The sequence below is a fragment of the Mauremys reevesii genome, linkage group 13, assembly GCF_016161935.1.
Source record: "Mauremys reevesii isolate NIE-2019 linkage group 13, ASM1616193v1, whole genome shotgun sequence".
Lineage (NCBI taxonomy): Eukaryota > Metazoa > Chordata > Testudines > Geoemydidae > Mauremys > Mauremys reevesii.
In genome coordinates, this window is record NC_052635.1 from 17,027,735 (window position 1) to 17,053,121 (window position 25,387).

Below are 25,387 nucleotides of genomic sequence, written 5' to 3' on the forward strand. Positions count from 1 at the left end.
CTGACTCCCAGCGACTCCCCACCCTGCCCCCTACCACCCCAACCCTGCTGTCACGGTGCAGCGTGGCCCCCAGCTGAGAGTGCCAACCTCAGCGCAGACTGTCGGACGCCAGGGCAGGCTCCCCAACCCCCAGCCTGGGGGTGTTCCCTGGAATTCGGTTCCCCAGCCAGGACCAGGCATGCACACCCGGCTCACGGGCCAGTCTCACCACGGACGGCCCCCATGGGTGCTCCAGCCAAACTGAGCCCCGGACAGACTGGATGGAACGAGATTGGGCATCAACCCAAAGTCACATGGTTCTCCAGGCACTGAGCCTGCTGACGGGACACTCCAGAGCTCGCCTGTGAACTAACCGCGGGTGTGTCAGCTCGGAGAAGGGAACAGCCAGCGAGAGGTTAGCGCAGTGAACCACGGAGCAGGTGAGTCGGTTTGTGAATTCAGAGGATGGGAGAGACGTGGGATCTGCATTCTTGGGGTGCCCCAGAATGGCTTTGGGGACCTCAGCCTGGTGTCCAGAAGGCCCCTGATGGCAGCCAAAGAGCTCGGAGACGCGCGATCGCTCCCAGGGTCCCTTTTCCTCGCTGAAAACCATCCGGCGAGTTTCCATCACCGCCCGGGTCTCGCTGTGTGGCCTGAACGCAGACAGTTCATGGCGCGTCCATTGGCCTGCGTCGGGAGCTGTGCTTCGGAGTGAAGGCGGTTCTGCATTTACATGGGCCAGGTGCCAATGGGGGGGACACGGTGCGATGGCTGAGACCGTCCATCCCCACACCCCGAAACACCCGCACTCGGGATTGCTCCAGCGGCACGAGCACCAGGAACTATGGAGCGGGGTGAGCTCGCGATCAGCAGGGTTACAGAGAGATGACGACACCGCCGCCGACATGTCTCTGGCTCTCACGAATTCAGAGCAGCTGCAGTTCCCGGGGCACACGCCGGGCACGTGCGACGCACTGACCCCCGCTTTGCTCTGCTCTGCCCGGTGTCTGGCTTGAGTGCGCAGGCCCTGCAGCGGGTCTGTGATATGCGCACCGGCGAATTGCCCCCCTGCACTAATCAATAGTAACCTGTCACACGGCATCACGCCTGTCCCCCAGCCCTGCCGCCTGCCCCACAGCACCCCTCAACCCTGCCCCCAGGCCTGCTGCCTGGGGACTGTCTGCCCCACAGCACCCCTCAACCCTGCCCCCAGCCCTGCCGGCCTGGGGACCGTCTGCCCCACAGCACCCCTCAACCCTGCCCTCAACCCTGCCGGCCTGGGGACCCTCTGCCCCACAGCACCCCTCAACCCTGCCCCCAGCCCTGGGGACCATCTGCCCCACAGCACCCCTCAACCCTGCCCCCAGCCCTGCTGCCCTGGGGACCGTCTGTCCCACAGCACCCCTCAAACCTGCCCCCAGCCCTGCCGCCTGGGGAGCGTCTGCCCCACAGCACCCCTCAACCCTGCCCCCAGCCTTGCTGGCCTGGGGACCCCCCCAGCAACCCCAGACTCTGTCCCCTTAGCCCTGCCTGCATGGAGAGCCCCCCAGTAACCCCAAACACTGTCCCCCCCCACCCTACTGGCATGGGCACCCTCAGCAACCCCAAACTCTCTCCCTCCAGCCTGGGGACCCCACTCTGCCTCCCATTATCTCGCCAAAGCTGCTGCCTGCCTTCCCGACCTGGAGACCCCCCTCAAACTCTCTCCCTCCAGCCCTGCCAGCATGGAGAACCTCTGCCCCTATCATCTCCCCCCAGCCCTGCCAAGAGAGAGACCCCAACCCCAGCATCTGCCCATCCCTTCACCTCACCCTGCCCCCCAGTCCTACTCACCGCTCTCCAACTGCCCCCCAGCACTGAATTGACCCCCCAGCTCTGCCCCTCCTACTCCTGTCTCTGACCCCCCACCCCCTGGACTCTGCCCCCCTGCAGGTGCTTCTCCTTCGGCATTGGGGAAGGGGCCTCCACAGCTCTGGTCAAAGGCATCGCCCGGGCAGCAGGGGGCAGCGCCGAGTTCATCACGGGCCAGGACCGCATGCAGCCCAAGGTGAGAACTGTCAAAGTTAGACTCAGGACTCACAGGTTGTCAGACCACTCTGTTTTATTAGCACAGCGCTCTGCTAATAACACCCAGATAATGTGAGCACCATGCAAGACACAAACTATCTTATTTATACAGATAAAAGGGTGAGAACTTAACAAGATAACAAAGGAAGCAGAATCAGATAAGTTTACCGGGCTAGACATGCATATCTTATTTCCTTACTAACTATTACCGATCTTCTGTTAATGTTTCGCCATTAGCACCATTGTTTATGCCTAATGTTTCTTTTCCTGGCACCTGTATTTCAACATTTCTTATTTCTGCTTAAAGGTACATACAACATTTCTTTAATCCATTCTTATTTTTACAATAATTCATTCTACTTTCACAGAACCCAGGAGTCCGAGCTCCCCTGGCTCTAACCCACCAGACCCCACTCCCCTTCCAGAGCTGGGAGAGAACCCAGGAGTCCTGACTCCCAGCCCCCCGCTCTAACCCACCAGTCCCTATGCCTCCCCATGCCAGGGTAGGACGCTGGTGTCCTGGCCCCACCCTGAGTGTGCCGGTCTCTCCCCCCAGGCGCTGCAGTCTCTGAAGCGGGCCCTGCAGCCGGCCGTGACTGGGATCTCGCTGAGCTGGGATCTGCCCCCCGGGATGGAGGCGGCGCTGCTGGGCCGGGGCCCTGAGGTGATCTTCCCTGGGCAGCGGTGCCTCATCTACGCCCAGCTCCGCGGGCAGCCCCAGGTGAGAGAGCAACCTCCCCCCACCCACACACAGACACGGTACGCCCCCAGGGCTTGGGGTCAGTGACTGAGCCAGGAACCTCCCACCCCCTCCTCGGTGGTAACTCTGAAAGAAGCAGTGAGAGGTAAAAAGGCATCCTTAAAACGTGGACGTTAAATCCTAATGAGGAAAATAGAAAGAAGCATAAACCCTGGCAAGTGAAGTGTAAAAATATAATTAGGAAGGTCAGAAAAGAATGTGAAGAACAGCCAGCCAAAGACTCAAAAAGTAACAGCAAAAAATTTTAAGAACATCAGAAGCAGGAAGCCTGTTAAACAACCAGAGGGGCCACTGGACGATCGAGATGCCAAAGGAGCACTCAAGGACGATAAGGCCATTGTGGAGAAACTACATTAATTCTTTGCATCGGTCTTCACAGCTGGGGATGTGGGGGTGGGGATTCCCAAACTGAGCCATTCTTTTTAGATGACACATCTGAGGAACTGTCCCAGATTGAGGTGTCATTCAAGGAGGTTTTGGAACAAATTGATTAGCTATTCTCCAGGCATTTTTAGTTTATGTGACACCAAATTTTAAAAATGGCTCCAGAGGCGATCCCGGCAGTTACAGGCCAATACGCCTGACTTCAGTACCGGGAAAACTGGTTGAAATTATAGTAAAGAACAGAATTCTCAGGCGCGTAGGTGAACAGAATTTGCTGGGGAAGAGTCAACATGGTTTTTGTAAAGGGAAATCATGCCTCACCAATCTACTCGAATTCTTTGAGGGGGTCAACAAGCATGTGGACAAGGGGGATCCAGTGGCTATAGTGTACTTGGACTTTCAGAAAACCTTTGACAAGGTCCCTCATCAAAGGCTCTTAAGCAAAGTAAGCTGTCCTGGGATAAGAGGGAAGGTTCTCTCATGCATGGGTATCTGATTAAAAGATAGAATCATAGAATCTCAGGGTTGGAAGGGACCTCAGGAGGTCATCTAGTCCAACCCCCTGCTCAGAGTAGGGTCAATCCCCAGGCAGATTTTTGCCCCAGACATGTAAATGGCCCTCTTAAGGACTGAATTCATAATCCTGGATTTAGCAGGCTAGTGCCCAAACCACTGACCTCTCCCTCCCCAAACACAGGGTAGGAATAAACGGTCAGTTCTCAGAACGGAGCGAGGTAACTGGTGGTGTCCCCCAGGGGGTCTGTACTGGGACCAGCGCTAACATATTCATGCACGATCTGGAAAGTGGGCATACATTCAACATGTTCATACATGATCTGGGAAAAGGGGTAAACAGTGAGGTGGCAAAATTTGCAGATACAAAACTACTCAAGATAGTTAAGTCCCAGGCAGACTGTGAAGAGCTTCAAAAGGATCTCACAACACAGGCGGGGAGTTATATGGGCCTGTGGTGCCCCTGCTCCACCAATACTCAGGAACGTGGGCCCGGCTCCAGCAATGTTTGGACTTATATTTAATCAGAACCATCCTGTCCATGGGACGGGGCAATCGCCCTGGGCCCCACACTTCAGGGGGACGCAGGGTCCAGGGAAGCCTGGGGGGTTAGCAGGTGGCCTGGCACTGGCAGCAGCTAGTGACCAGCCCCAGCCTGCCCTGCTCTGCCCCACCCCCACTCCACCTCTTTCCCCAAGTCCCCGCCCCTGCCCTGCCTCTTTCCGGCTTCCTCCCCCTCCCCCGAGCAATGTCGGGAGCTGGTGGGGCAGAGCGCAGCGGGGCAGGCTGGGGCCGGGTTGCTCGCTGTTCCCGGCACCAGATCCCCTGCTAATCCCCCAGGCCACGCTGGACCCTGCATCCCCCCGAAGCGCAGGGGCCCCTGAAGCGCGGGACCTGGGGCAGTTGCCCTGGTCAGTCCTATGGACTGGATGGCTCAGCTTGGACCCATTCTGGGCACCACCAAAAATTATACAAACCTGGGTGACTGGGCAAAAAAATTGCAGCTGAAATTCAGTGTTGATAAATGCGAACTAATGCACATTGGAAAACATCATCCCAACCCCACATATAAAATGATGGGGTCTAAATTAGCTTTAACCACTCAAGAAAGAGACCTTGGAGTCATTGTGGCTAGTTCTCTGAAATCATCCACTCAGTGTGCAGTCAAAAAAGCAAACAATGCTGGGAATTATTAAGAAAGGGATAGATAATAAGACAGAAAATATCATGTTGCCTCTGTATAAATCCCTGGTACATCCACATCTTGAATACGGTGTGCAGAGCTGGTCACCCCAACTCAAAAAACTTATATTGGAAGTGGAAAAGTTTCAGAAAAGGGCAACAAAAATAATGAGGGGTATGGAACAGCGGCTATATGGGGAGAGATTACGAAGACTGGGATTTTTCAGCTTGGAAAAGAGATGACAAAGGGGGGACATGATAGAGGTCTATAAAATCATGACTGGTGTGGAGAAAGTGAATAGGGAAGTATTATTTACTCCTTCTCATAACACACAAACTAGGGGGTCACCAAATGAAATTAGTAGGCAGCAGGTTTAAACTGTTCGAAGGCAAGATACTGAGCTAGGTGGACCTTTGCTCTGACCCCATATGGCCCCTCTTAAATTCTTAATGATGGTCATGGGGCTGGGGGTCTCTGTGCCATCCCAGGCCATTGATTTCAGTGATGAGTGTTAACTCTGATCCCTAATGATGCACATTGGGCTGGGGGGGTCTCTGCACTAGCCTGGCTGCATTGATCTCAGGGGCAGGTCTATGCTATACATTGACATCTGCGCAGCTGCACCACTGTAGCACGTCTGGTGAAGACGCTCTAAGCCAACGGGAGAAGTTCTCCCGCCGACACGGCCCTGTCTCCATGGGGGGCTAAGGTCAGTGTAACTATGTCACTCAGGGAGCTGGAGCTCAGGGGTGTGGATTTTTCACACCTCTGAGCGACGTAGTTATACTGCAGCATGTGGTGTAGATGAGACCTCTGTGGGGATCGATAACTCTGTCCCCTACCAGTGACCACTGGGCTGGAGGTCTCTGTGCTACCCCAGCCCCATGGATCTCAAAGGGGGTCGTTATCTCCTGACCCTACTGACGGCCAATGGGTTGACTAGGCAGCCCCCTAACTGCTGTGAATTGGGCGTATTTACCCCCTTTGTTCTGTAACCTGGGTCTGGGGGGGTCCCCAGGCATCTTCTCCCCCCTCGCACTCCACCTCTGACCCCCTTCTCTGCCTGCAGCCCCCAGACACTGCCGTGGGGGGCGTCACCCTGCAGTACCGCATCCAGGACCAGACCTACAAGGAGACGCTGCAGTTCCCCCTGCAGCCACAGGATGGAGACAGGTGACAGCAATGCTCCCCTGGTCCTTGTCCTTCCCAAGCCGCTGGGTCCTGCCCCCCACATCCCCACCCCCAACAGAATAGAGATGGGAGGGGACCTGCCCCAAGTCACAGAAGGAAGCAGGAGTCTTGGCTCCCAGCCTCCCTGCTGTGACCACTCCCCTCCTATAGCCAGAGATAGAACCCAGGAGTCCTGGCTTCCCCCGCACACACACACTATCCCACTAGCCCCTCCTCCCCCTTCCCACAGTGGCTGGAACCCAGGCATCCGGGGCTCACCCCCTGACTCTCTGTCCCCGGCACAGGCTGCCCGTTCACCGGCTGGCAGCCAAGTCGCTGCTGCTGGAGCTGGAGGGGGCCGTGGACACCGGGTCGGAGGGGGACCGGAGCCGGGCGCTGGAGACCAGCCTGAGCTCGGGGGTCGTCTGCTCCCTCACGGCCTACGTGGGGGTGGACACAGAGCGGGGGCAGCCGGTGCAGGGGCCGCTGGTGAGACGGGACATCCCGCTGGCAGGTAACCCTGGAAGCGGGATCGGGGATCCTGGCACTAGGGGGTGGATAACATGGGTGGGGGCTCAGGTGGGAGGGGGAACCAAGCTGGCACTGTGGGGGAACGTGGCGCGGGCGAGGAAGGGGAGGAATTATGGGAAGGTCCCAGAACAGGGGGTTCCCAGTATGAGAGGAGGGACCCAGGAGCATTGGAGGGGGGACATCATGGTTATGGGCTAATGTCCCTGTGCTCTTCTCCATGCCCCAGCTCCCATGGGGCTGTGCTGCTCCCTCCCTGCCCCCCCCCCGGGGCAACCCCAGTGCCCCCGTCCCCAGGGCAGGGGGAGAGCTGCAGGTGCCGGCCGGGTGGGATGGGAAGCAGCCCGCGGGGCCTGGCCCATCCCAGCCAGGAGAGTGGGGCCTGTGGGACGGACAGATAGATGGACCCAGAACCGGAGACCCAAACAGATGGGGGCAAAGACCGATAATCAGACAGTCGGACCCAGACAGAGACACAGACAGGCAGGGACTGGAGGGGCGGGCGCATCGCTGTCATGAGCAGGCCTGGCTAGCGGGGGCTTCTCGCCCCCCTCCCCCAGCATCCTGCCCTCATACATGGGGTGCAGCACCCATCCCTGTGTCCCCTGGGGCTTGATGAGGGGTCTAAGCTGGGGGAAAGCTGCAGGGGAGGGGCTGGATCCAGGGGGTCCCAGCTTGGGGGGATGGGCTGGGGGAGATCCTGACTCTGAGGGAGCTGGGGGGAGAGGAGGATGGGGCTGGGTGTTGGGGGTATCCAGCTGGGGGGGCATGGGGGAGGGGTCTCAATGGTGTGTTGGGTCTGGGTGCCGTGGGGGCGGGATTTCCCTTCCCTCTCTTAGCCTGTCTCTGTCTGCGTGTCTGTCTGTCCCTCTCTGTCCGTCTCCCACCCAGCCTTCGGGGCCGCACCCCGCATGCGGAGATTTCTGTGTTCCTCCGTGGGCCATTCCCCCCCTGTGCTCAGGGCCCAGGCCCAAGGGCTTTCCCTTGTGTCCGTGGACTGCGCCAGGGCCTGCAACTTTGACAACAGCTTGGATGTGCAAGTTCAGAGCCACCGCCCCTCCGTCCCCTTCCAGGACACTCACCCCCAGGGCTTCCCACGGGAAGTACAGCTTATGTCCCCCTCCTGTGCCGCTCGTCCTGGCTCCCGCACCATCTCAGAGCACATGGTCAGGAAGTTCCGCGCACACAACGCCCCGCCAGAGACCGCGTCCAAGGAAGGTGAGGGGGGCAGGGGCTGGGAGTCAGGACTCAGAGATGGGGGGAAACACCAGGATGACGCTTCATCGGGTCAGAGACAGACGTGCCCTGACGGTCCCAGAGCCGGGCAAGTGTTTAACAGCCACATAGAAAGTGCAGGAACTTCCTGGGCAAAACAGCAGTGTGATGCTGGGGGAGGGGGAATCCGCAGCTGGTTGTTTTTTAAGTGTCAGGACGTAAATGATCTTGCAAGAAAATGAAAAAAAAATAAGGAAACTCCCAGGCAATAAACTCTGTGAAGCTGGAATTTGGAGGGTGAGTTTGTATCAACGAGCTACATGTGGGGAGGGCCCAGCTGGGCAGCGGAGGGGGTAATCAGTTGCGTTTTAGTAACAGAAATGTCACTGGGCAGTTTTCTCTGAAATGGGCACAGCTAAATTCCCAGACAAAAATACCTTGTGAAGCTGGGCCCAGGCTCGGGTGTTTGTACAGGTGAGTTCAGGGGCACAGATCGTGGTTGGCCCGGTCTGGTTTCTAAACAAAGAAGCCCACCAAAGGCAGAAATGTTAAAGTTAAGGCTCCCCTTAAACCTGAATTTGAAGTGTGTGGAAATACAACCTTGCTGTAGCCCAGGTAACCTTAACTCTGCCTCATAACCCTGGCCCAGGCAGCTGTAATATCATATAGACTGTGTAACATCCCATCTCCCCTATACCCTTAGACGCTTCTGTGTCTCCCCAGACGTATATCTGTATCACAGGTTGTAGTGCGGGATGGTCCCGGGGTCAGATTGTGTTTGAGAAACACCCTGGGGTTGTGAGATTAATGATTGGGGCTCAGACATTCATGGGGCCCAAGGGACTTTGGTTCCCAACTCCAACTGTAAATTAGTTGTCATCCCATGGGTGCAGGAAGGGGCAGAGTTGAGGGTGCCCACGGAAAGGTTAAGAGTGCAGAGGAGTAGATAAAAGAAGCTCATGGAGGGGCAGAGTTAAGGATGCACAGAGGGTCACAGTTAAGGTTAAAAGCAACAAAGAATCCTGTGGCACCTTATAGACTAACAGACGTTTTGCAGCATGAGCTTTCGTGGGTGAATACCCACTTCTTCAGATGCAAGTGGTGGAAATTTCCAGGGGCAGAAGAAGGTTAACCTCGTTATCTCTAGCTTACTTCTTGCTTGCATATATAAACCTGCCCCTGGAAATTTCCACCACTTGCATCTGAAGAAGTGGGTATTCACCCACGAAAGCTCATGCTGCAAAACGTCTGTTAGTCTATAAGGTGCCACAGGATTCTTTGTTGCTTTTACAGATCCAGACTAACACGGCTACCCCTCTGATACAGTTAAGGTTGTTGGCTGTCCCCCAGCCTGGATAGGCCACGTTGCTGTTCTGTACCCATAATCCTGTGCAAGAGCCATCTCCCCACCTCTCTCCCTAGAGCGGGCTCCGGAGGAGTCTCCCCTGCTGAGGCTGGTATCTCTGCAGAATGCCGACGGCTCGTGGGACCTGGACCCCCGGCTGGCTGCTGCGCTGGGGGTGAGCGAGACCGACGCCAGGGGGAGGATGCCCAGTAAGGTGAGTGCAGGGGGCGGAGGAGAGGGGAGAGACGAGGGGGCAGGTGCCATGAGTTTGGCCTGTTCTCTGCTCCCAGATGAGACTGGGTGTGACCCAGGCTGGGGGCGGGTCTGAGGGCGACTGGATCATATGACCCCTGAATCTGGAGCCCAGTCGGGGAGACGGGCCCACAGCGGGGAGCTAGAACCCCCTTGCAGGGAATCGGAGCATTGGATCGAGGGGGCCCAGGGCTGAGGGGGGACATGAGGAGGCCCAGGCTGGGTCCTCTCTGAGGCTGTCTCCCTACCCCCGGGCATGGCACTGGGCATCTGGGTAGGGGGTCCATGGTGCTAGAGCGGAGGGGGGCTGGGAACCCTCTGAGTCTGGGAAGGGGCAGGAGCGCTGGATTGGGGGGTTCCCCGGACAGGGGAATAGGGGCAGCACTGGGAGGGCAGAGGGGTCCCTAGGGCAGGAGGATGGGAGCAGCGCTGGGAGGGCTTCAGGGGATCCCCAGGGCCGGGGCAGCGCTCTGGGGGACAGGCTGGGCGCTGTCTCAAGCTGTGTCTCTCCCCCCCCACAGGACGTGCCCCCCGGCGTCTGGGCCACGGTGCTGGCCGTGGTCTGGCTGCACGGCCAGGCCGCGGGGCAGCGCGACGAGTGGGAGCTGCTGGAGGCCAAGGCTGTGGGCTGGGTGCGGGGCCAAGCAGGTGAGACGGGAGTGGCGGGGGTCGGGGGCACGGCCCAGGCCCCCTATTGGAAAGCCCCTCCTCCATAGCCCCCCCTGACTGTCCCACAGCCCAGCCTGCCCCCCCACCCCACCCCCAAGATCCCACAAGCCCACAGTACCAACCCCACCCCATAGGACCCCACAGTCCAGCCAACCACAGCCCTGGGATCCTCCGTCCCATGGGTCCCAGGGCCCCCTACCCCCCGGCATCCTAACAGCCTCTGGCCCCCAGCCAGACCCCCAGAGGCCTCCAGTCCCAGGACAGACAGGCTCCCAGCCCCCCGTCCCCCCAGCTCCCCAAGGTCAGTGCCCCGGGCTGTGAGCTCTGTGCCCTTTGTCCCCCATTCCCTGGCTGGTGTCTCCTCCCCCCTGCCCCCCTGTTCCCCAGGCTGATGTCTCCCCCGACCCTCTTCTCGTTGCAGGGCCCCGGCTGAGCGAATGTCTGGAAGCCGCCAACACCCTGCTGGGCTGCAGCGTTGGCCCTGCTGTCTTCGGGCTCTGAGCCCCCCTGGATCCCTGTATCCCTCCACCCCAAGCTACCCAGGGCCTTCTGCCCAGCTGAACCTCCCCATCCCTATACCCCACCCCACCCCAGCTACCCTGGGCCTCCAGCCCCGCTAACCCCCCCACAGGGATCCTAAATTAAGAGCAGCCAGTTGGTTGCATAAGTTTAAGGAAAACAGTTAAAACTGACCCAGTCACTTACAGCGGAGGAAGGTGGTTGTGCAGACAGGCCCTTGCTGCTGCGGGCGGAGACTGTCTCTGCCAGCCCCTCGCTGGAATAAAGCAGTTCCCCCGGTTTGTCTGTCTGCCTGGCTTTGGCTGGGGTCCCGGGGCTCCGAGCTCCCCACGGCTGCCCAGGGCACTGGGTTCCCAGCAGGGTCAGGGGCTGCCTGCCCTGAGTGGGTGCATTGGCACTCCCAGCTCCGGCTTTCTGGTGGGGCAGAGCAGCTGGACCCAGACACTGGGCCGGCTAGCAGGGGCCAGGAGGAGCCCTGGAGAGCGGGGAGCACGTGGGGTGCAGGGGGCAGACATGGGGCATTGGCCCAAGGCAGCTGGCAAAGGATCTTACCATTCAGACAGAGGTGCCCAACTCCCACTTCCAGCTCTGACGTCCAACGTTGGGGCTTCCAGGGCGTTCCCCAACCCTCTCAGCAGCTGCCGAGCCCTGCGAGCTCCTGCTGCACCTGACTGTTCGCTGCCAGGGTCCCTACAGCCCTGCCTACGACCCCAGGCCCTGCACCTCCAGCGGGTGCCCAGGTTCTCGGCCCCAGGGGAGGCTCCAAGCCGCTGTCGCAAGGCCGGATCCAGTGCCTTGCTCTGAGCTCCAGCTGGCTCCTTATGGCTTTTACCCCAGGGCTTTGAGCAGTCGCCCCGGTTCAGCTCCCCACCCTGCTGGATGGGGAGACAGGCTGGGAGCGTGGGCATGTCACTGGGCTGCAGCACCTGAACCCAGAGCTCCAGGGGAGGCTCCAGCCGGAGCTGTTCTCTGGATCAGTAACTCACTAGCCGGGGGTCCTGTTCTGTGCCCCCTCGGGGAGCTCTGCAGGCACCAGGCTCGAGTCACTCACTTGCTCTCTGGCCCAACAGCTCCCCTTACCCGTTCCTCACGGCAGCTCCCGGGGCGACCCCCGCAGTGCAGTCAGCGCGCTCCTGCACGGGGGAGCCCAGGTTCAAATCCCGTCTCCCAGGCAGGCGGGGGGGATAGACCCAGGTCTCCCACAGCCAGGGGGGGTGAGGAATCATACGGATCTACCCCCTCCTGCCCTGCCTGGCGCTGAGCTCCAGAGAGGTGCCGAAATCCCAGTGTTACCAGCTTTGCCCGTTACTTTGGGGTATGCTCAGTTATTAGGATTACGTTTCTGGGGGCAGGGGGGCTCTGTAGTGTCACTTGTGTTTTCATACAGAGCTCTACTTCTCCCTGCTGCAAGTGCCCAGAACCGCATGGAGATGCACACACACATTAACAGAGCAAGTCTGAGTGGACCAGGTCAATCAGCACTTCCAAGCTGCCCCCCCTTACGTGCCACAAGTACAGCAGCGGACTAGAGTAAGCCTGAGCAGGCTGGGTCGAGCAGCACTTCCAGGCTGCCACCCTCGTAGATCACAGGTTCAGCACGTCCCTGTCCCCACTCTCACATCTCAATTGTACTGGCAGTAACCCCTTTGCTGAGCAAACCCCACAGGATTTTGGGTGCTGCAGGGATCTTTAGCTTAGGTACGAGGGCGTCGCTGCCGAGTGAATGGGGGAAGCTAAAAACACAAGAGTAAAGCTCAGAGAGAGAGCGAGAAAGAAGCAACCAGCTTAACCATAGAAGTTATTTACGGAATAGTGATAACCGCACGAGGAGGCTAAACCACCATAACGGACATTATTAAAGGTTACAAAAGCCATATATAGAAAACTAGACCTGCTCAAACAAATCAGGGTTAGGAAGTTACACCTGAGGTAGAAAAGAAAACAAGGGGGAGGGGGGATCTCACCGCTCCCTGAAGCTTGAACTGGTCGGGGTTCGCAGGTGATGGTGGTAGCTCAGGGTCCTGAGTGCTGGAGACAGGCAGAGACCCAGCACGATCAGTCAGGAGAAGATGGACTCCCAGTCCCCGTGGGTCTGAGGCAGAGTTTGGATCCAGGCAGCGGGACACACGCGAGCGTGGGGAGGGGTTTCTTGTGGGGAACCAACAATGGTTCAAGGGAGAACACTAGATTTGGTTATGGGTTAACTGATGGTTTGGGCTGGGGACTGAGCAGCCCAGGCTGGCTGGACCCGTGGGGCAGAGCCGGAGGAATGGGGGGAGAAGCAGGGGACAGAGTGGGGCAGGAGCAGCCCAGGCTGGCTGGGGCAGAAGCAGGGGGCAGCCTAGGCTGGCTGAGGCTGTGGTGCAAAGCTGGGGCAGGGGAAGCAGCCCAGGCTGGCTGTGCCCATGGAGCAGAACTGGGGGAGGAAGGGGGCAGAGCTCGGGAGAGACCGGGCTGGCTGGACCAAGGGGTTGACTCCGTCCATCTGTCCGTCCCCAGGAGACTCTGGTCCTGCTGTTGAAGAGTTTGCCCCTCGGCTGTTATTTCAACATCTGCGGCTTTGGGTCTCGGTTCGAGTCCTACCCGGGAGTCAGAGGGGCAGTGCAGGGAGGGGGCTGGTTAGGGGTAGGGCTGGCTGGGGTTGGGGGCAGGGCAGGCTCGGGTTGGGGTGTTGCTCAGTCTTGCTGTCCCTGACCCCATGGCACCCCCTGCAGGCAGAGCGTGGGATACACCTAACAGACCATGGCCAAGTCTCTGCAGCACGTCCAGCAGCTCCAGGCCGACCTGGGGGGCACCAAGATCTTGGCATCGCTACGAGCCATTTTCCGCAGCCCCTGCCAGGTCAACCACCCAGGCCAGATACTGGGGGCAGCAGCAGGGCATCCCGGGGGCTCAGAGAGGGCTGGGGAGGCTCTCAGAAGGAAATGGGGCCAGGGAGGATAAATTCAGAGACTTTGAGGCCAGAAGGAACCATCCTGATCATCTCATCGGGCCACAGCCCCTGCTCCCCCACCCCCTGTGACAGCTCCAGCCCCTGGGGCTGAGTCACTGACGCCCCCAAATGCTGAGTTACAGATGTCACATCCCAGAGCCCCCCTAGTTACTCCAGTTCAAACCAGCAAGTGCCCCGGCTGCCAAGGGGGATGAACCCCACTCCCCCGAGTCTCTGCCAATCTGACGCTGAGGGAAATCTCTTCCTCACCCTACATGTGGGGGTCTGTGAGCCTCAAGCATGGGGGCAAGACACCCCCCCCCCCGGCAAGCCCCTGGGAAGGATTCTCTGCCCCTCAGCTCACTTGAGGAGGCTGTTCCTGAACTTCCCGGGGGGAGACACTCAGAGAGCGGCAGGGGGCTCTGGGGGCAGCTGATGGGACCAAGGGAGGTGCTTGGAGAGGGGCTAGGAGCTGAGGGGCAGCTGATGGGGGCTTGGCGGGGGGTGGGGCTCAGAGTAGGACTGGGCTAAAAAGGAGCCAGTGTCCCTGGGGGTGTGAGCAGGGCATGGCAGGCAGGAGCTGGGAGGGGATACCTCTGTGTAGACCTGGCAGGCAGCAGTAGGTGCTGCGCTCAGCCCTGGGGGGTGCCCTGCAGCGGGAGGGCACATGTGGGGGCAGGAGGGAGCTCCCAGAAAGGTGCCCACAGCAGTGGGCAGGTTAGTGTCTCCAGGGGCTGGGGAAGAGGTGACAGGTGGGGGTCACAGTGAGAGACCGGGGAGAAGGTCAGGGGTCCCGGTCTGTCACCCCCCCCCCAAAGAAATATGCGAGGGGAGCTGGAGGGGTCTCATGGGGCTGGGAGTCTCTGGGGTGGGGGGGTCAATGGGGCAGGTTCTCAGGTGGCTGCCCCCATTCCCAGGGGGAGAGGGGTCTCCAGGGGGCTTTGGTGTTACTCCCCAGAGCTTGCACCCCCCAGCCAGAGCCCACACCCCAACCCTCTGCCCCAGCCCTGGGCCCCCTCCCACACCCCGAACCCCTGGGCCCCACCCCCACCACACATCACCTCCCTATTGCTGCACATAACAAAATTCATTCCACACATGCAGGTAAAAAATTAGAGGAACCATTGCTCCAGATGCGGCTCTCGGGGCCCCATGTCACCTCGCCGCTGCTGGGCCAGCTGGAGAATTCACATCCAGGGAGGGGAGACACTCTAGGGGTAAAGCCCCGAATCAGGGGGATGGGCTCAGACAGGGGGGTGTGGGTGGGGACCCCTGGACACGGGGGGCACGACCCACAGAGGATGGAAGAGGCCCCCGAACCCAGAGAAGCTCTGGGGGCCCGATCTGCACCCCCGATACATCCCCCCTTGTTCCCGGTGGAGCGAAGCCCCGAATCAGCTGGAAGGGAAATTAGCTCCACCCCTCCGCCAGGGAGCATCTGCAAACTCCCCACCCTCAGCTACTGCAAACCAGGGGCCGTTTGCAAAGTTCCACCCACCCACTGGGAGCCAGGGACCGTCTGCAAACCCTTCGCTCCACACAGCCCGCCATGTACCAGTGCAGAGGTGCTCAGCCTTTCCAGACGCCTGTACCCCCTTTTGGGAGTCTGGTGTGTCTGGCGCACCCCCAAATTTCACCTCACTTAAAAACCACTTGCTTGCAGAATGAGACATAAAAATGCAAACGTAAAGTGTACAGTGTACAGAGCAGAATAAACAAGGCACTGGCTGTATGAAATGTTCGTTTGTACTGACTTCACTGGTGCTTTTTATGTTGCCTGTTGTAAAATTAAGCAAATCTCTAGATGAGTTGAGGTAACCCCTGGAAGATCCCTGTGTATCCCCAGTGGTAGATGTACCCCTGGTTGAGAACCGCTGTGCTAGGGCATGTCTGCAAACTGCCCCACACACGCATACTGAATTCGGGCTGGGAGTGTCTCCAAACTGCCCCTCGCTCCTTCCTGACCCTTTGCTGCCCTCTGGGCGCCATTTCAGGGGCAGGCCTGCTGTGCATCCCAGCCACCCTGCCTTCCCCAAGGAGGATCCGACACGCACAACCTCTGTCACCTGAACCCCAGGGGACCCTGAAGCCCAGCGCTGGGTGGGCAGCAGGTTTCCCTGTTTGATGACGCTAAAAATCACAGTGTCGATCCCCAGGCCGCCCTGGGCTCATCACCCATTGGCTGTCATTTGTCAGACACAAAATCCTGGGGGATAAGATAGATTTGTATTTTTATTTATTTATTTGTTGCTATTTCTGACACATTTCATTTCAGACTCATTGACACATGCTCCCTTCCCACCCCCCTGCCTACCTCCAGTAAGACTCACCAGCACTTTGGGACTCATGACCCACCTCTTGGAGCAATGCGCTCAGGCTCTCTGCAAACTCAAGCAGCATCAGTCACACTCAGGGCAACTCCTCGCTCTCACAACTCAGCTGGCTGGGAACAGCCTGTGGAAAGCCCGTGGAAAGCCCAGGATCTGCAAGCAGACAGGGGCTGCAGGAACGTGTTCTGCAGTCACTCCCGGGGCCAAGGGAGGCATGTTTGGGGCTATGGAGTGGAGTCTGTGGTTACTACCTGCCTGGGAGGAGGGGGTCTGAGCTGGCAAATCCAGAGTGGGGAGCCAGAAAGGCCCTGGGGAAAGCAGTGGGGGAATGAGCTGTGGGTGTCCCCCGGGAGCTGCAGTGCAGGAGAGTGTGCCAACCGCTGAGCTCGGGTGTCACCCCGGAAGCTGCTGTATGGAATGGCTAAGAGGAGCCATTGGGCCAGAGAGCGAGTGAGTGACACCGGAGCCTGGTGCCTCAGAGTTCCCTGGGGATGGGAGAGCAGGAACCCGTCCTCTGACTAGTGAGTTATTGATCCAGAGTGAAACAGCTCCAGCTGGAGCCTCCCTGGGTTCGGGCTCTGGGTTCGGGTGCTGCAGCCAGATGAGAGGCCCACACTCCCGGCCTCTCTCCCCAGGCAGCAGGGCGGGGAGCTGAACCGGGGTGAGTGCTCGAACCCCTGGGATACAAGCCATAAGGAGACAGCTGGAGCTCAGAGCGCAGCCACTGGATCCGGCATCGCGATAGCAGCTTGGAGCCTCCCCCTCGGGATGGACGTGGGGCTGATAGCCTGGGCACCCACCGGAGGTGCAGGGTATGACATTGCACTCCATATGATTTTATGAAAATATGCTAATGAGCATAAATATAATGGAACTGGATTATGTTTCATGAAAAAAGTCTCTTGTAAGGTATCATTACAAAGCTTATAATCTATTGACTGTGTTCATCCTATTTGTACAAATGTATCATTCTTGTATCTGAAACTAGAAACATGAAATATAACTCTGAGGTCCTACTGTAATTACGCAAAGTGTGAGCCGTTAAAGGTGGTTTGGAATCTTGATGGCTCCCATTAACCAGGACAATTGACAGTAGATGGCTCTAGTTACTTGCAAGCCTTCCTGTGAGTCAGGCTGGGAAGAATAGAGGCTTGTGGGGTCTCACAGGATATGTGAGTATGTCACCTGGTACTGGAATCCATCTTCAACCTGGTGCTTTTCCATTTAGAAGGAGGGGTGGGGACCCAGAGAGATAAGATTCCCATCTTGTGCCAAAGCTATATAAGGGGGTGGAACAGAACAAAGGAGAGTCCAGTCATGAGAAGTCCCCTATCTACCACCTGAGCTGGCACTCACAGGAACTGTACCGGGGGGAAGGATTGGGCCCAGACTAGGAAGGAGTCTAGTCTGTGAAAGAAGCTTATTGGAACATCTCTGAGGGTGAGATTTCATCTGTAATCAGTTTCTTAATGTATTAGGCTTAGACTTGCGTGTTTTGTTTTATTTTGCTTGGTAACTTACTTTGTTCTGTCTGTTATTACTTGGAACCACTTAAATCCTACTTTTCATGCTTAATAAAATCACTTTTGTTTATTAATTAACCCAGAGTAAGTAATTAATACCTGGGGGAGCAAACAGCTGTGCATATCTCTCTATCAGTGTTATAGAGGGCAGACAACTTATGAGTTTACCCTGCATAAGCTTTATACAGAGTAAAACAGATTTATTTGGGGTTTAGGCTTGAATTGGGTATCTGGGTACTGGAGACAGGAGTACCTGCTAAGTCATTTTCAGTTAAAGCCTGCTGCTTTGGGGGACGTGGTTCAGAGCTGGGTCTGTGTTGCAGCCGGCTGGTGTGTCTGGCTCAACAAGGCAGGGTTCTGAAGTCCCAAGCTAGCAGGGAAAACAGGCTCAGAGGTAGTTTCAGCACATCAGTGACAGTCCCCAGGGGGTCTCAGTGACCCAGCCTGTCACACAGGGTGTGATGGGTTGGATCACAGAAGCCCCCTTGGGAGCTGCCGCCAGATGTGCCAAGACTACTTTTACCCCTGCCTTCCCTTCCAGCTGCAGGATACAGTGCCCTGTCTTGCTGAGCCAAACACCCCCGTCTTCTCCAACACAGACCCAGGGTCTGAATTACTTGCCCCAAAGCTGCAGGTTTACCTGAAAGCAGCTCACAGAAGTGGCTTGTCTTTAGCACTCAGATGCCCAACTCCCAATGGGGTCTAAACCCAAATAAACCCATTTTACCCTGTATAAAGCTTATGCAGGGTAAAGTCATAAATTGTTTGACCTCTATAACACTGATAGATAGGCAGAGCTGTTTGCTCCCCTCCCCCAGGTATTAATACACACTCTGAGTTAATTAATAAGTAAAAGGTGATTTTATTAAATGCAGAAAGTAGGATTGAAGTGGTTCCAAGTAGTAACAGACAGAACAAAGTGAGTCACCAAGCAAAATAAAATAAAATGCGCAAATCTATGTCTAATTAAACGGAATACAGATAATCTCAGCCTCAGAGATGCTTCAGTAAGTTTTTTCCTCAGACTGGACACCTTCCAGGCCTGGGCACAATTCTTTCCCCTGGTACAGCTCTTGTTCCAGCTTAGGTGGTAACTAGGGGATTCTTCACAATAGTTCCTCTCTCCCTTTGTTCTGTTCCACCCCTTTATATGTCTTTTGCATAAGGCAGGAATCCTTTTGTCCCTCTCTGAATTCCCACCTCCTCCTTCTCAGTGGAAAAACACCAGGTTAAAGATGGATTCCAGTTCAGGTGATATGATCACATGTCAGTGCAAGACCTCATTACCCACTTGCCAGCACACACCTATACAGGAAGACTTACAGGTAAAACACACCCATCTGCAGACAATTGTCTTGGTTAATGGGAGCCATCAAGATTTCAAACCACCATTAATGGCCCACACTTTGCATAATTACAATAGGCCCTCAGAGTTATATTTCATATTTCTAGTTTCAGATGCAAAAGTGGTACATTTATACAAATAGGATGAACACACTCAGTAGATGATAAGCTTTGTACTGATACCTTACAAGAGACCTTCTGCATGAAGCATATTCCAGTTACATTATATTCACTCTATCAAATTTTTATAAAACTATATAGACTGCAACTGTCACACAGGGCCTGGGGCAGAAATGGAGGTGCTGTAGGGACCCTAACAGGGAGATCACAGGGCTCGGCAGCAGCTGAGCAGGGTTTGGGCAATGCCGGGGGAGCCTGAACACGGGATGTCAGAGCCGGAAGTGGGAGTTGGGCACCTCTGTCTGAATGGTAAGATCCTGTGCCGGCCCCAGGCAGAGTTAAGGGCATTTGGGGGCCATGCTCTGGGTTTCCTGGCTGAATGGGTTTGCATTTCTTTTCAGTGTCATGGGGATGGGAAGTCTCTGGGATTTGCAACACGTGCTGTGGGGATCCTGGCACCAGCCATGGGATATTTCTTACCTCACAGGGACAGGCACCGCCCCTCACCTTGAACTGCACCTTAACGGAGCTTTCCGCCTGGCGACCTACAAAGAGCCTGGATTCCGCCTGCCCCGACCCAGCTCCTAGGCTCAGAAGTGGGGGTTTGGCCCACCCCTAGGCCTGGGCTGGGCCCCAGCTCCCCTGGGTTTATAGCTGTTACACATCGGGATAACAACCCCCGTCTCTCTAGACTGTCCGGGGGAGCTGGGCACCCGGCTGCCATCTCAGCCTGGAAAATCTCCCCCTGTCTTTTCTCTCTAGAATTGTTCCTTCCCAGTTCAATGCCCTGGGCTGGCAGCAGCAGGGCCTGGCACCGCCGCTGCTGGAGCCCACACAACCCTTGGCGTCAGCGCACAGACGGGAGCAGCCAGGCAAAGCACTTGGGGGGGGGCTCTGTGAGCGGGGGGAGCGTTTGCTGCCTCGCTGTCCCATTACAGCGCTGCTGGGTCCTCACTCCAGGCAGGGCCCAGGGGGTCCCGAGCTGCTGGGGGGCTGGACGCCGGGTTCCCAGGTATCTAAATGGGAATCACGTGTCCCAACGGTGGCCGAGCAGGGACAGATTTTCTGGGCTTGGCAGCTTATTCTCCTGAAGGAGCAGAGACCAGTGAGGGGGTGTCAGGGATCAGCACAGACCCACAGCTAATACATCCTGCTAAACCCTGCCCTGGGCCAATGCCCTGTGTCTGCCCCCTGCACCCTACGTGCTCCCCGCTCTCCAGGGCTCCTCCTGGCCCCCACCAGCTGCCCCAGTATCTGGGTCCAGCTGCTCTGCCCCACCAGAAAGCCGGAGCTGGGAGTGCTAATGCACCCGCTCAGGGCAGGCAGTCCCTGACTCTGCTGGGAACCCAGTGCCCTGGGCAGCCGTGGGGAGCGCAGAGCCCCAGACAGACAGACACGCCACTGAAGACAAACTCAGGGAAACTGCTTGTGACGGGATCCCTGGGTTGCACCCTGGGACTGTGCAACCTCTGTGCTCCCTTCACTCACTAATCTGACCTGTCTCTCACAACGTTTTACTGGTGAAAAGCAGAAAACCCCTCCAGGTGCTGTTATCACTCAGCACAATGGCATGTGGTGCCCCACACCCAGCTAGATTGCATGAATGCCCCCAGAGCCACTCACGAATCACACAGAGAAAGGCACCAGCCAGACCCATTGGTTCACCACTTCATCAATGGAAAGTGGACATACACCAGCCTTTGTAACCAGAGCAGATTTACCAACCACTTCAGGCAAACTCCCTGGTAAGGATAAACATTAGAATAAGTTGATTGATTACAAAAGATGGATTTTAAGTGATCATAAGTGATAGGCAAAAAGTTAGAGTAGTTACCAAAATAAAATAAAATATAAGTGCCCAGTCTAAACTCTCAACCCTATTAGACTGGGCAACATCTAGAGTAAGCAGGTTTTCTCACCCCACTGGATACTGCAGGTTGGTTACAGTATTTTATACACAGGCTTTTCCTTGGTAGTCTGGGAACCAGTCTCTTCAGCTCCAGCATTCTCGATGCCGTAAGTGTAGGTGGAGGAGAAGAGAAAGGACAAAGCACGGGACCACTATGTTCTGTGTTATACCCTTAGTCCATGTGCTTGGAGAGCACAAGTCCAGGCATGTCTGGTGGGAATTGTTGAGTCTCCAGGCAAGGTTGAGCAATTCCCCTGGTGTGGCCTTGTGCAAGTGAGTCATTGTATTGTAGCTCCCTTGCTGGACAATGGCTGTTGATGGTTGTTTGACACCCACCCAGGTGTTGATTATCCCCCTGATTATTGTCTTTGGGGAGCTAGTATCTGGGCACTTCCCAAACCCACGGCATATTTAAGTGACTACCATGCAACACAGTTCTCATAACTTCATATGCATTAATGATACACACATTTAGATGGAACAGTGGGTTTCAGCAGATCATAAACTTTCCCGTGATACTTTACAAGGCCCGCTTTATATGCAATATCACAACTATATACAAATGATGACTATGAGGGTTACAGGGTGCTCCCCTAGGGTGTAGAGTGTCACACTACTTTATTCCAGTGAGGAACTCACAGAGACGGCCCCTACCCCCAGCACCAAGGGCCTGTCTACACAATGACCTTCCTGCTACATGAATTATGGTGTCAATTCAAACTGATTTGGTTACACTTATACAAACTTAGACTAAATTTAGTTGAAGAGCAGCTTGTATAGGTTGAGCTTAAGTCATTTGGGAAGAGGTTTAAGCTAAACTGAAATGAGGCATTGTCATAAATATAAAGGGAAGGATAACAACCTTTATGTATGCAGTAATATAAAATCCCTCTTGGCCAGAGGTACAGAATCATTTACCTGTAAGGGGTTAATCAGTTCAATTAACCTGACCAGAAGGACCAATGGGGAAAGAAGATACTTTCAAATCGGGGGGGGAGGGGGAGGTGTTTGTGCTCTCTGTGTGTTCCCTCTCAAGACAAAGAGAGAGACCAAGCAGGTAATCCAGCTCCTACTGAAATGATACAACTAAAGTAACAGAAATTGTAAGTAATAGCAAGGAAATGTGTTAGATTATCTTTTGTTTTAGCTTGTGAATTTTCCCTATGCCAAGAGGGAGGTTTATCCCTGATTTGTAACTTTGAAGTTGAGCCTAGATGGGAATCCTCTGTGTTTTAAATCTTTTCATTACCCTGTAAACTTACCTTCTATCCTGATTTTACTTGCCGTTCCGTGGAAAGTCCAATGTCCGGGAAGCTTTGGTGACACTTACAACATTCGGGAGGGAATTGATCTCCTGGCGTCATAACACACCCGTGAGACTGGTCTCCTGTGCCCCGGGCCGCTATCTCACTGTGCTGGGGGTTTGACTTCCTGCAGCTAACATGGGGCTTCCCCCTCCCTCAGAGCGCCCTTGGTCCCGTCCAGAGCTTTGTCGCAGATTCACTCCGGTCTCGGGCTGGTACGCACTGCCAAGCTGGGAGCACTTCATGCCTGGGAGGAAGCTGAGCTCTGCCCCGTTGGGGACCTCACTAGGGCAAGGGATGAACTCTCCTGTCGACCTCGCTGTGGCCTCCGAGATCCGGGTTTCTGGCAGTGCCAGGCACCGGAGTGGCGTCTACACTGCAGCTGTGCCGCTGGCATGTCTTGTGCAGACAGTTCACTCTCTCGAATGCTGGCATCGTGGTAGCGGTTCAGGACCAAAGGCAGAGCAACCTGAGAGCTCCTCTGTGTCTCCCACTCCTCCGGCCCGGACAGAAACAGATTCCGACCCATCGCTCTGCGCAGACGAGCTCCCTGGCAGTCACTGCCTGGCTCCGTGGGAAGGGGGTTTATCCGGTTCTGTTCTCCAAGGGCTCTTGGCAGCTTGCTCCCCAGAACTAGGCACAGAGGCAGAAGTTAACATTTCTCTGCCAGGAGCTTTCTGCACATTCCCCAGGGTCAAGCTACAGCAGCACCTAGTGGGGAGAGCTGCGGGCTGGAGCCCAGGAACTGCTGAGTCCTAGGCCCGGCCCGTGGAGAGAACAGGTGTGCGAGCCATTCTGTGTGCCCCGAAACTCTCTGTCTCTATTCTGCACACTGCAGCCGGCAGCGCGGCTCCCGGCCTGGGGCCACAGACTTGTGCCAGCAGGGCTTGGGCCAGCCCCATAGCTATGCAGACAGCTTGGGCCAGGGCTCAGTCTCTGGCTCCTCACCCCACCCCAGGCATCCACACCTGAGCTACAGCGTCTCCGCAGCTTCGTCAGCACCAGGCCGCAGAGCTGTGCTGGGCAGCCTGCTGGGGCGATGTGCCGGCTGTCACGACAGTGGGGGGAGACCTAGGGGGTGCGGGCCCCACTTTCTCGGTGAGCCCGGCTGGCCAGCCCTTGGGCTCACTGAGGGGATCCGGGCGGAGGGGGCGTTTGGCAGGTGTTGTCATTGAACACCCCAGGACAGAGGGAGAAGGGGCACCGCTGGGCCGCTGCTCCCTGGGGCTGGGTTTGGCCCTGGGGGCCTAGAAGGAAAAGTGGCTGCTCCAGCCTTTCTCTCCTGAGCCAGCCAGCCTGCTCCGAACTGCCAGAGCATTCGCTACCTCAGCGCCTCCCAGCGTCCGGTGGGGGCTCAGGCCCGGGGCTGTCGGTTCTCTGGGGACATCTCTGCCCACGGTGCCAGGCTTCTGCGTGATGTGCCAGGCACACGTCCCAGCCCAGGGATTCAGGGGCTCCCAGCAACCCCAGCGAGCGGGGAACCGGGTAGGAAACACAACCTGCCCGAGCCCCACACAGCTGTGACTATCTCCAGAGGGCACCAGCTGGGAAGTGACTAGAAAACAGCTCCCCAGAGCAGGCCTCAGAGCCCTGTGCCCCAGGTCCACTCGATGCCAGCTGGCAGAGGGCATAAGAATATCGAAATCCCCTGGGTCTGGTGCTTACAGTCGAGTTCACCTGCGGGTGGCATGGAAGGTCTCCGCAAAGCCATAAACACTGGTGTACATTACTGGGCTGGGGTCCTTTGGTTAGACCGCTGGTGCACGTGGAGAAGCTGTTCTGTGCACTGACCGAGCCCTGCACGAGCCAGGCCATGTAAACCTCAGGGTGTGACTCCCCCTGCACCTGTGTGCACACCCATGTGTGTCGGAGAGCGAGGGGGGACCCTAGGCAGACAGCCCAGCACAGGGAGATGCCACCAGCCCAGGAGCCTTGCAGGCCAGACTCGGCGGGGGGACCCAACCCCAATGGGGGGACCGACGCTGGGGAGAAGGGTCCTACCACCCAGAGCCTGAGGGCACGTTGGCACTGCCAGAGCAAGCGTCCAACTCGCGGCGTCATGGCAGCGCAGCCAGTGCCTGGTACGTGGGAGGAGGAGGCTGTGAGACAGCTGGTTGTGGTGTCCCCAAGGGTTAATCCAGCACTAGGTTTGGTGGGGATCCTGCTAGGTGTTCTGTAGGATAAAGACCTTATTTGCAAGCTCTTTGAAGCAGGGATCTGTCTGCAAACTCCAAGCCATGTGTCCATGTGCTCCAGGGCTGGTGCAAGGAAGTTTCGGCCCTAGGTGAAATTTCCACCTTGCGTCACCGCCCCCCAGCTAACCCCACCTGCCGCCCTCCCCCATGGCAGCTAACCACGCCCACCAACCCCTCCCTCCAGAGGAGCCCCCCCGCAGCAGCTAACCCAGCCCACCACCACCCCACACCCGGGGAGCCTCCCCCCACCCCGGCAGCAGTTACCCCCCCTGCAGCTAACCCCGCCTGGGGAGTCCCCACTCCATGGCAGCTAACCCCGCCCCCTTGATCTGCTGGCAATGCCTCTACTTATACAGCCCAAAATGCCATTAGCCTTCCTGGCAACAAGGGCACACTGCTGACTCATATCCAGCTTCTTGTCCACTGTAACCCCTAGGTCCTTTTCTGCAAAACTGCTGCCTAGCCACTCGGTCCCTAGTCTGTAGCAGTGCATGGGATTCTTCCGTCCTAAGTGCAGGACTCTGCACTTGTCCTTGTTGAACCTCATCAGGTTTCTTTTGGCCCAATCCTCTAATTTGTCTAGATCCCTCTGTATCCTATCCCTACCCTCCAGCGTATCAACCACTCCTCCCACTTTAATGTCATCTGCAAACTTGCTGAGAGTGCAGTTCATGCCATCCTCCAGATCATTAATGAAGATATTGAACAAAACTGGCCCCAAGACCGACCCTTGGGGCACTGCGCTTGAAACCGGCTGCCAACTAGACATGGAGCCGTTGATCACTACCCGTTGATCCCGACCATCTAGCCAGCTTTCTATCCACCTTATAGTCCAATCGTCCAGCCCATACTTCTTTAACTTGCTGGCAAGAATACTGTGGGAGACCATATCAAAAGCTTTGCTAAAGTCAAGGAATAACACATCCACTGCTTTCCCCTCATCCACAGAACCGGTTATCTCCTCATAGAAGGCAATTAGGTTAGTCAGGCATGACTTGCCTTTGGTGAATCCATGCTGACTGTTCCTGATCAACTTCGTCCCCTCCAAGTGATTCAAAATGGTTTCCTTGAGCACCTGCTCCATGATTTTTCCAGGGACTGAAGTGAGGCTGACTGGCCTGTAGCAGCCGCTCAGAGGATTCAGGG

The 25,387-nt window shown here is 56.7% G+C and overlaps 2 protein-coding genes across 2 annotated transcripts in view; both read left to right on the forward strand.

Moving 5' to 3' along the window:
• LOC120381343 (von Willebrand factor A domain-containing protein 5A-like) overlaps positions 1–10,865 on the forward strand; it is a 48,155-nt gene extending 37,290 nt beyond the window's left edge. The window contains exons 2-4 of the mRNA XM_039499557.1: positions 9,269–9,358; positions 9,918–10,044; positions 10,487–10,865. Of these exons, the coding sequence (XP_039355491.1) occupies positions 9,269–9,358; positions 9,918–10,044; positions 10,487–10,566 (297 nt within the window). The 3' untranslated portion in view covers positions 10,567–10,865. The remainder of the gene's footprint in view (positions 1–9,268; positions 9,359–9,917; positions 10,045–10,486) is intronic.
• Positions 68–8,056, forward strand: LOC120381342 (von Willebrand factor A domain-containing protein 5A-like). The gene is made up of 6 exons (XM_039499556.1): positions 68–419; positions 1,912–2,026; positions 2,603–2,767; positions 5,956–6,059; positions 6,362–6,570; positions 7,476–8,056. Exons 2-6 carry the CDS (start codon positions 2,015–2,017, stop codon positions 8,039–8,041), a joined length of 1,056 nt encoding a protein of 351 aa, XP_039355490.1. The 5' UTR covers positions 68–419; positions 1,912–2,014; the 3' UTR covers positions 8,042–8,056.
• Positions 10,866–25,387: the final 14,522 nt, after the last annotated feature.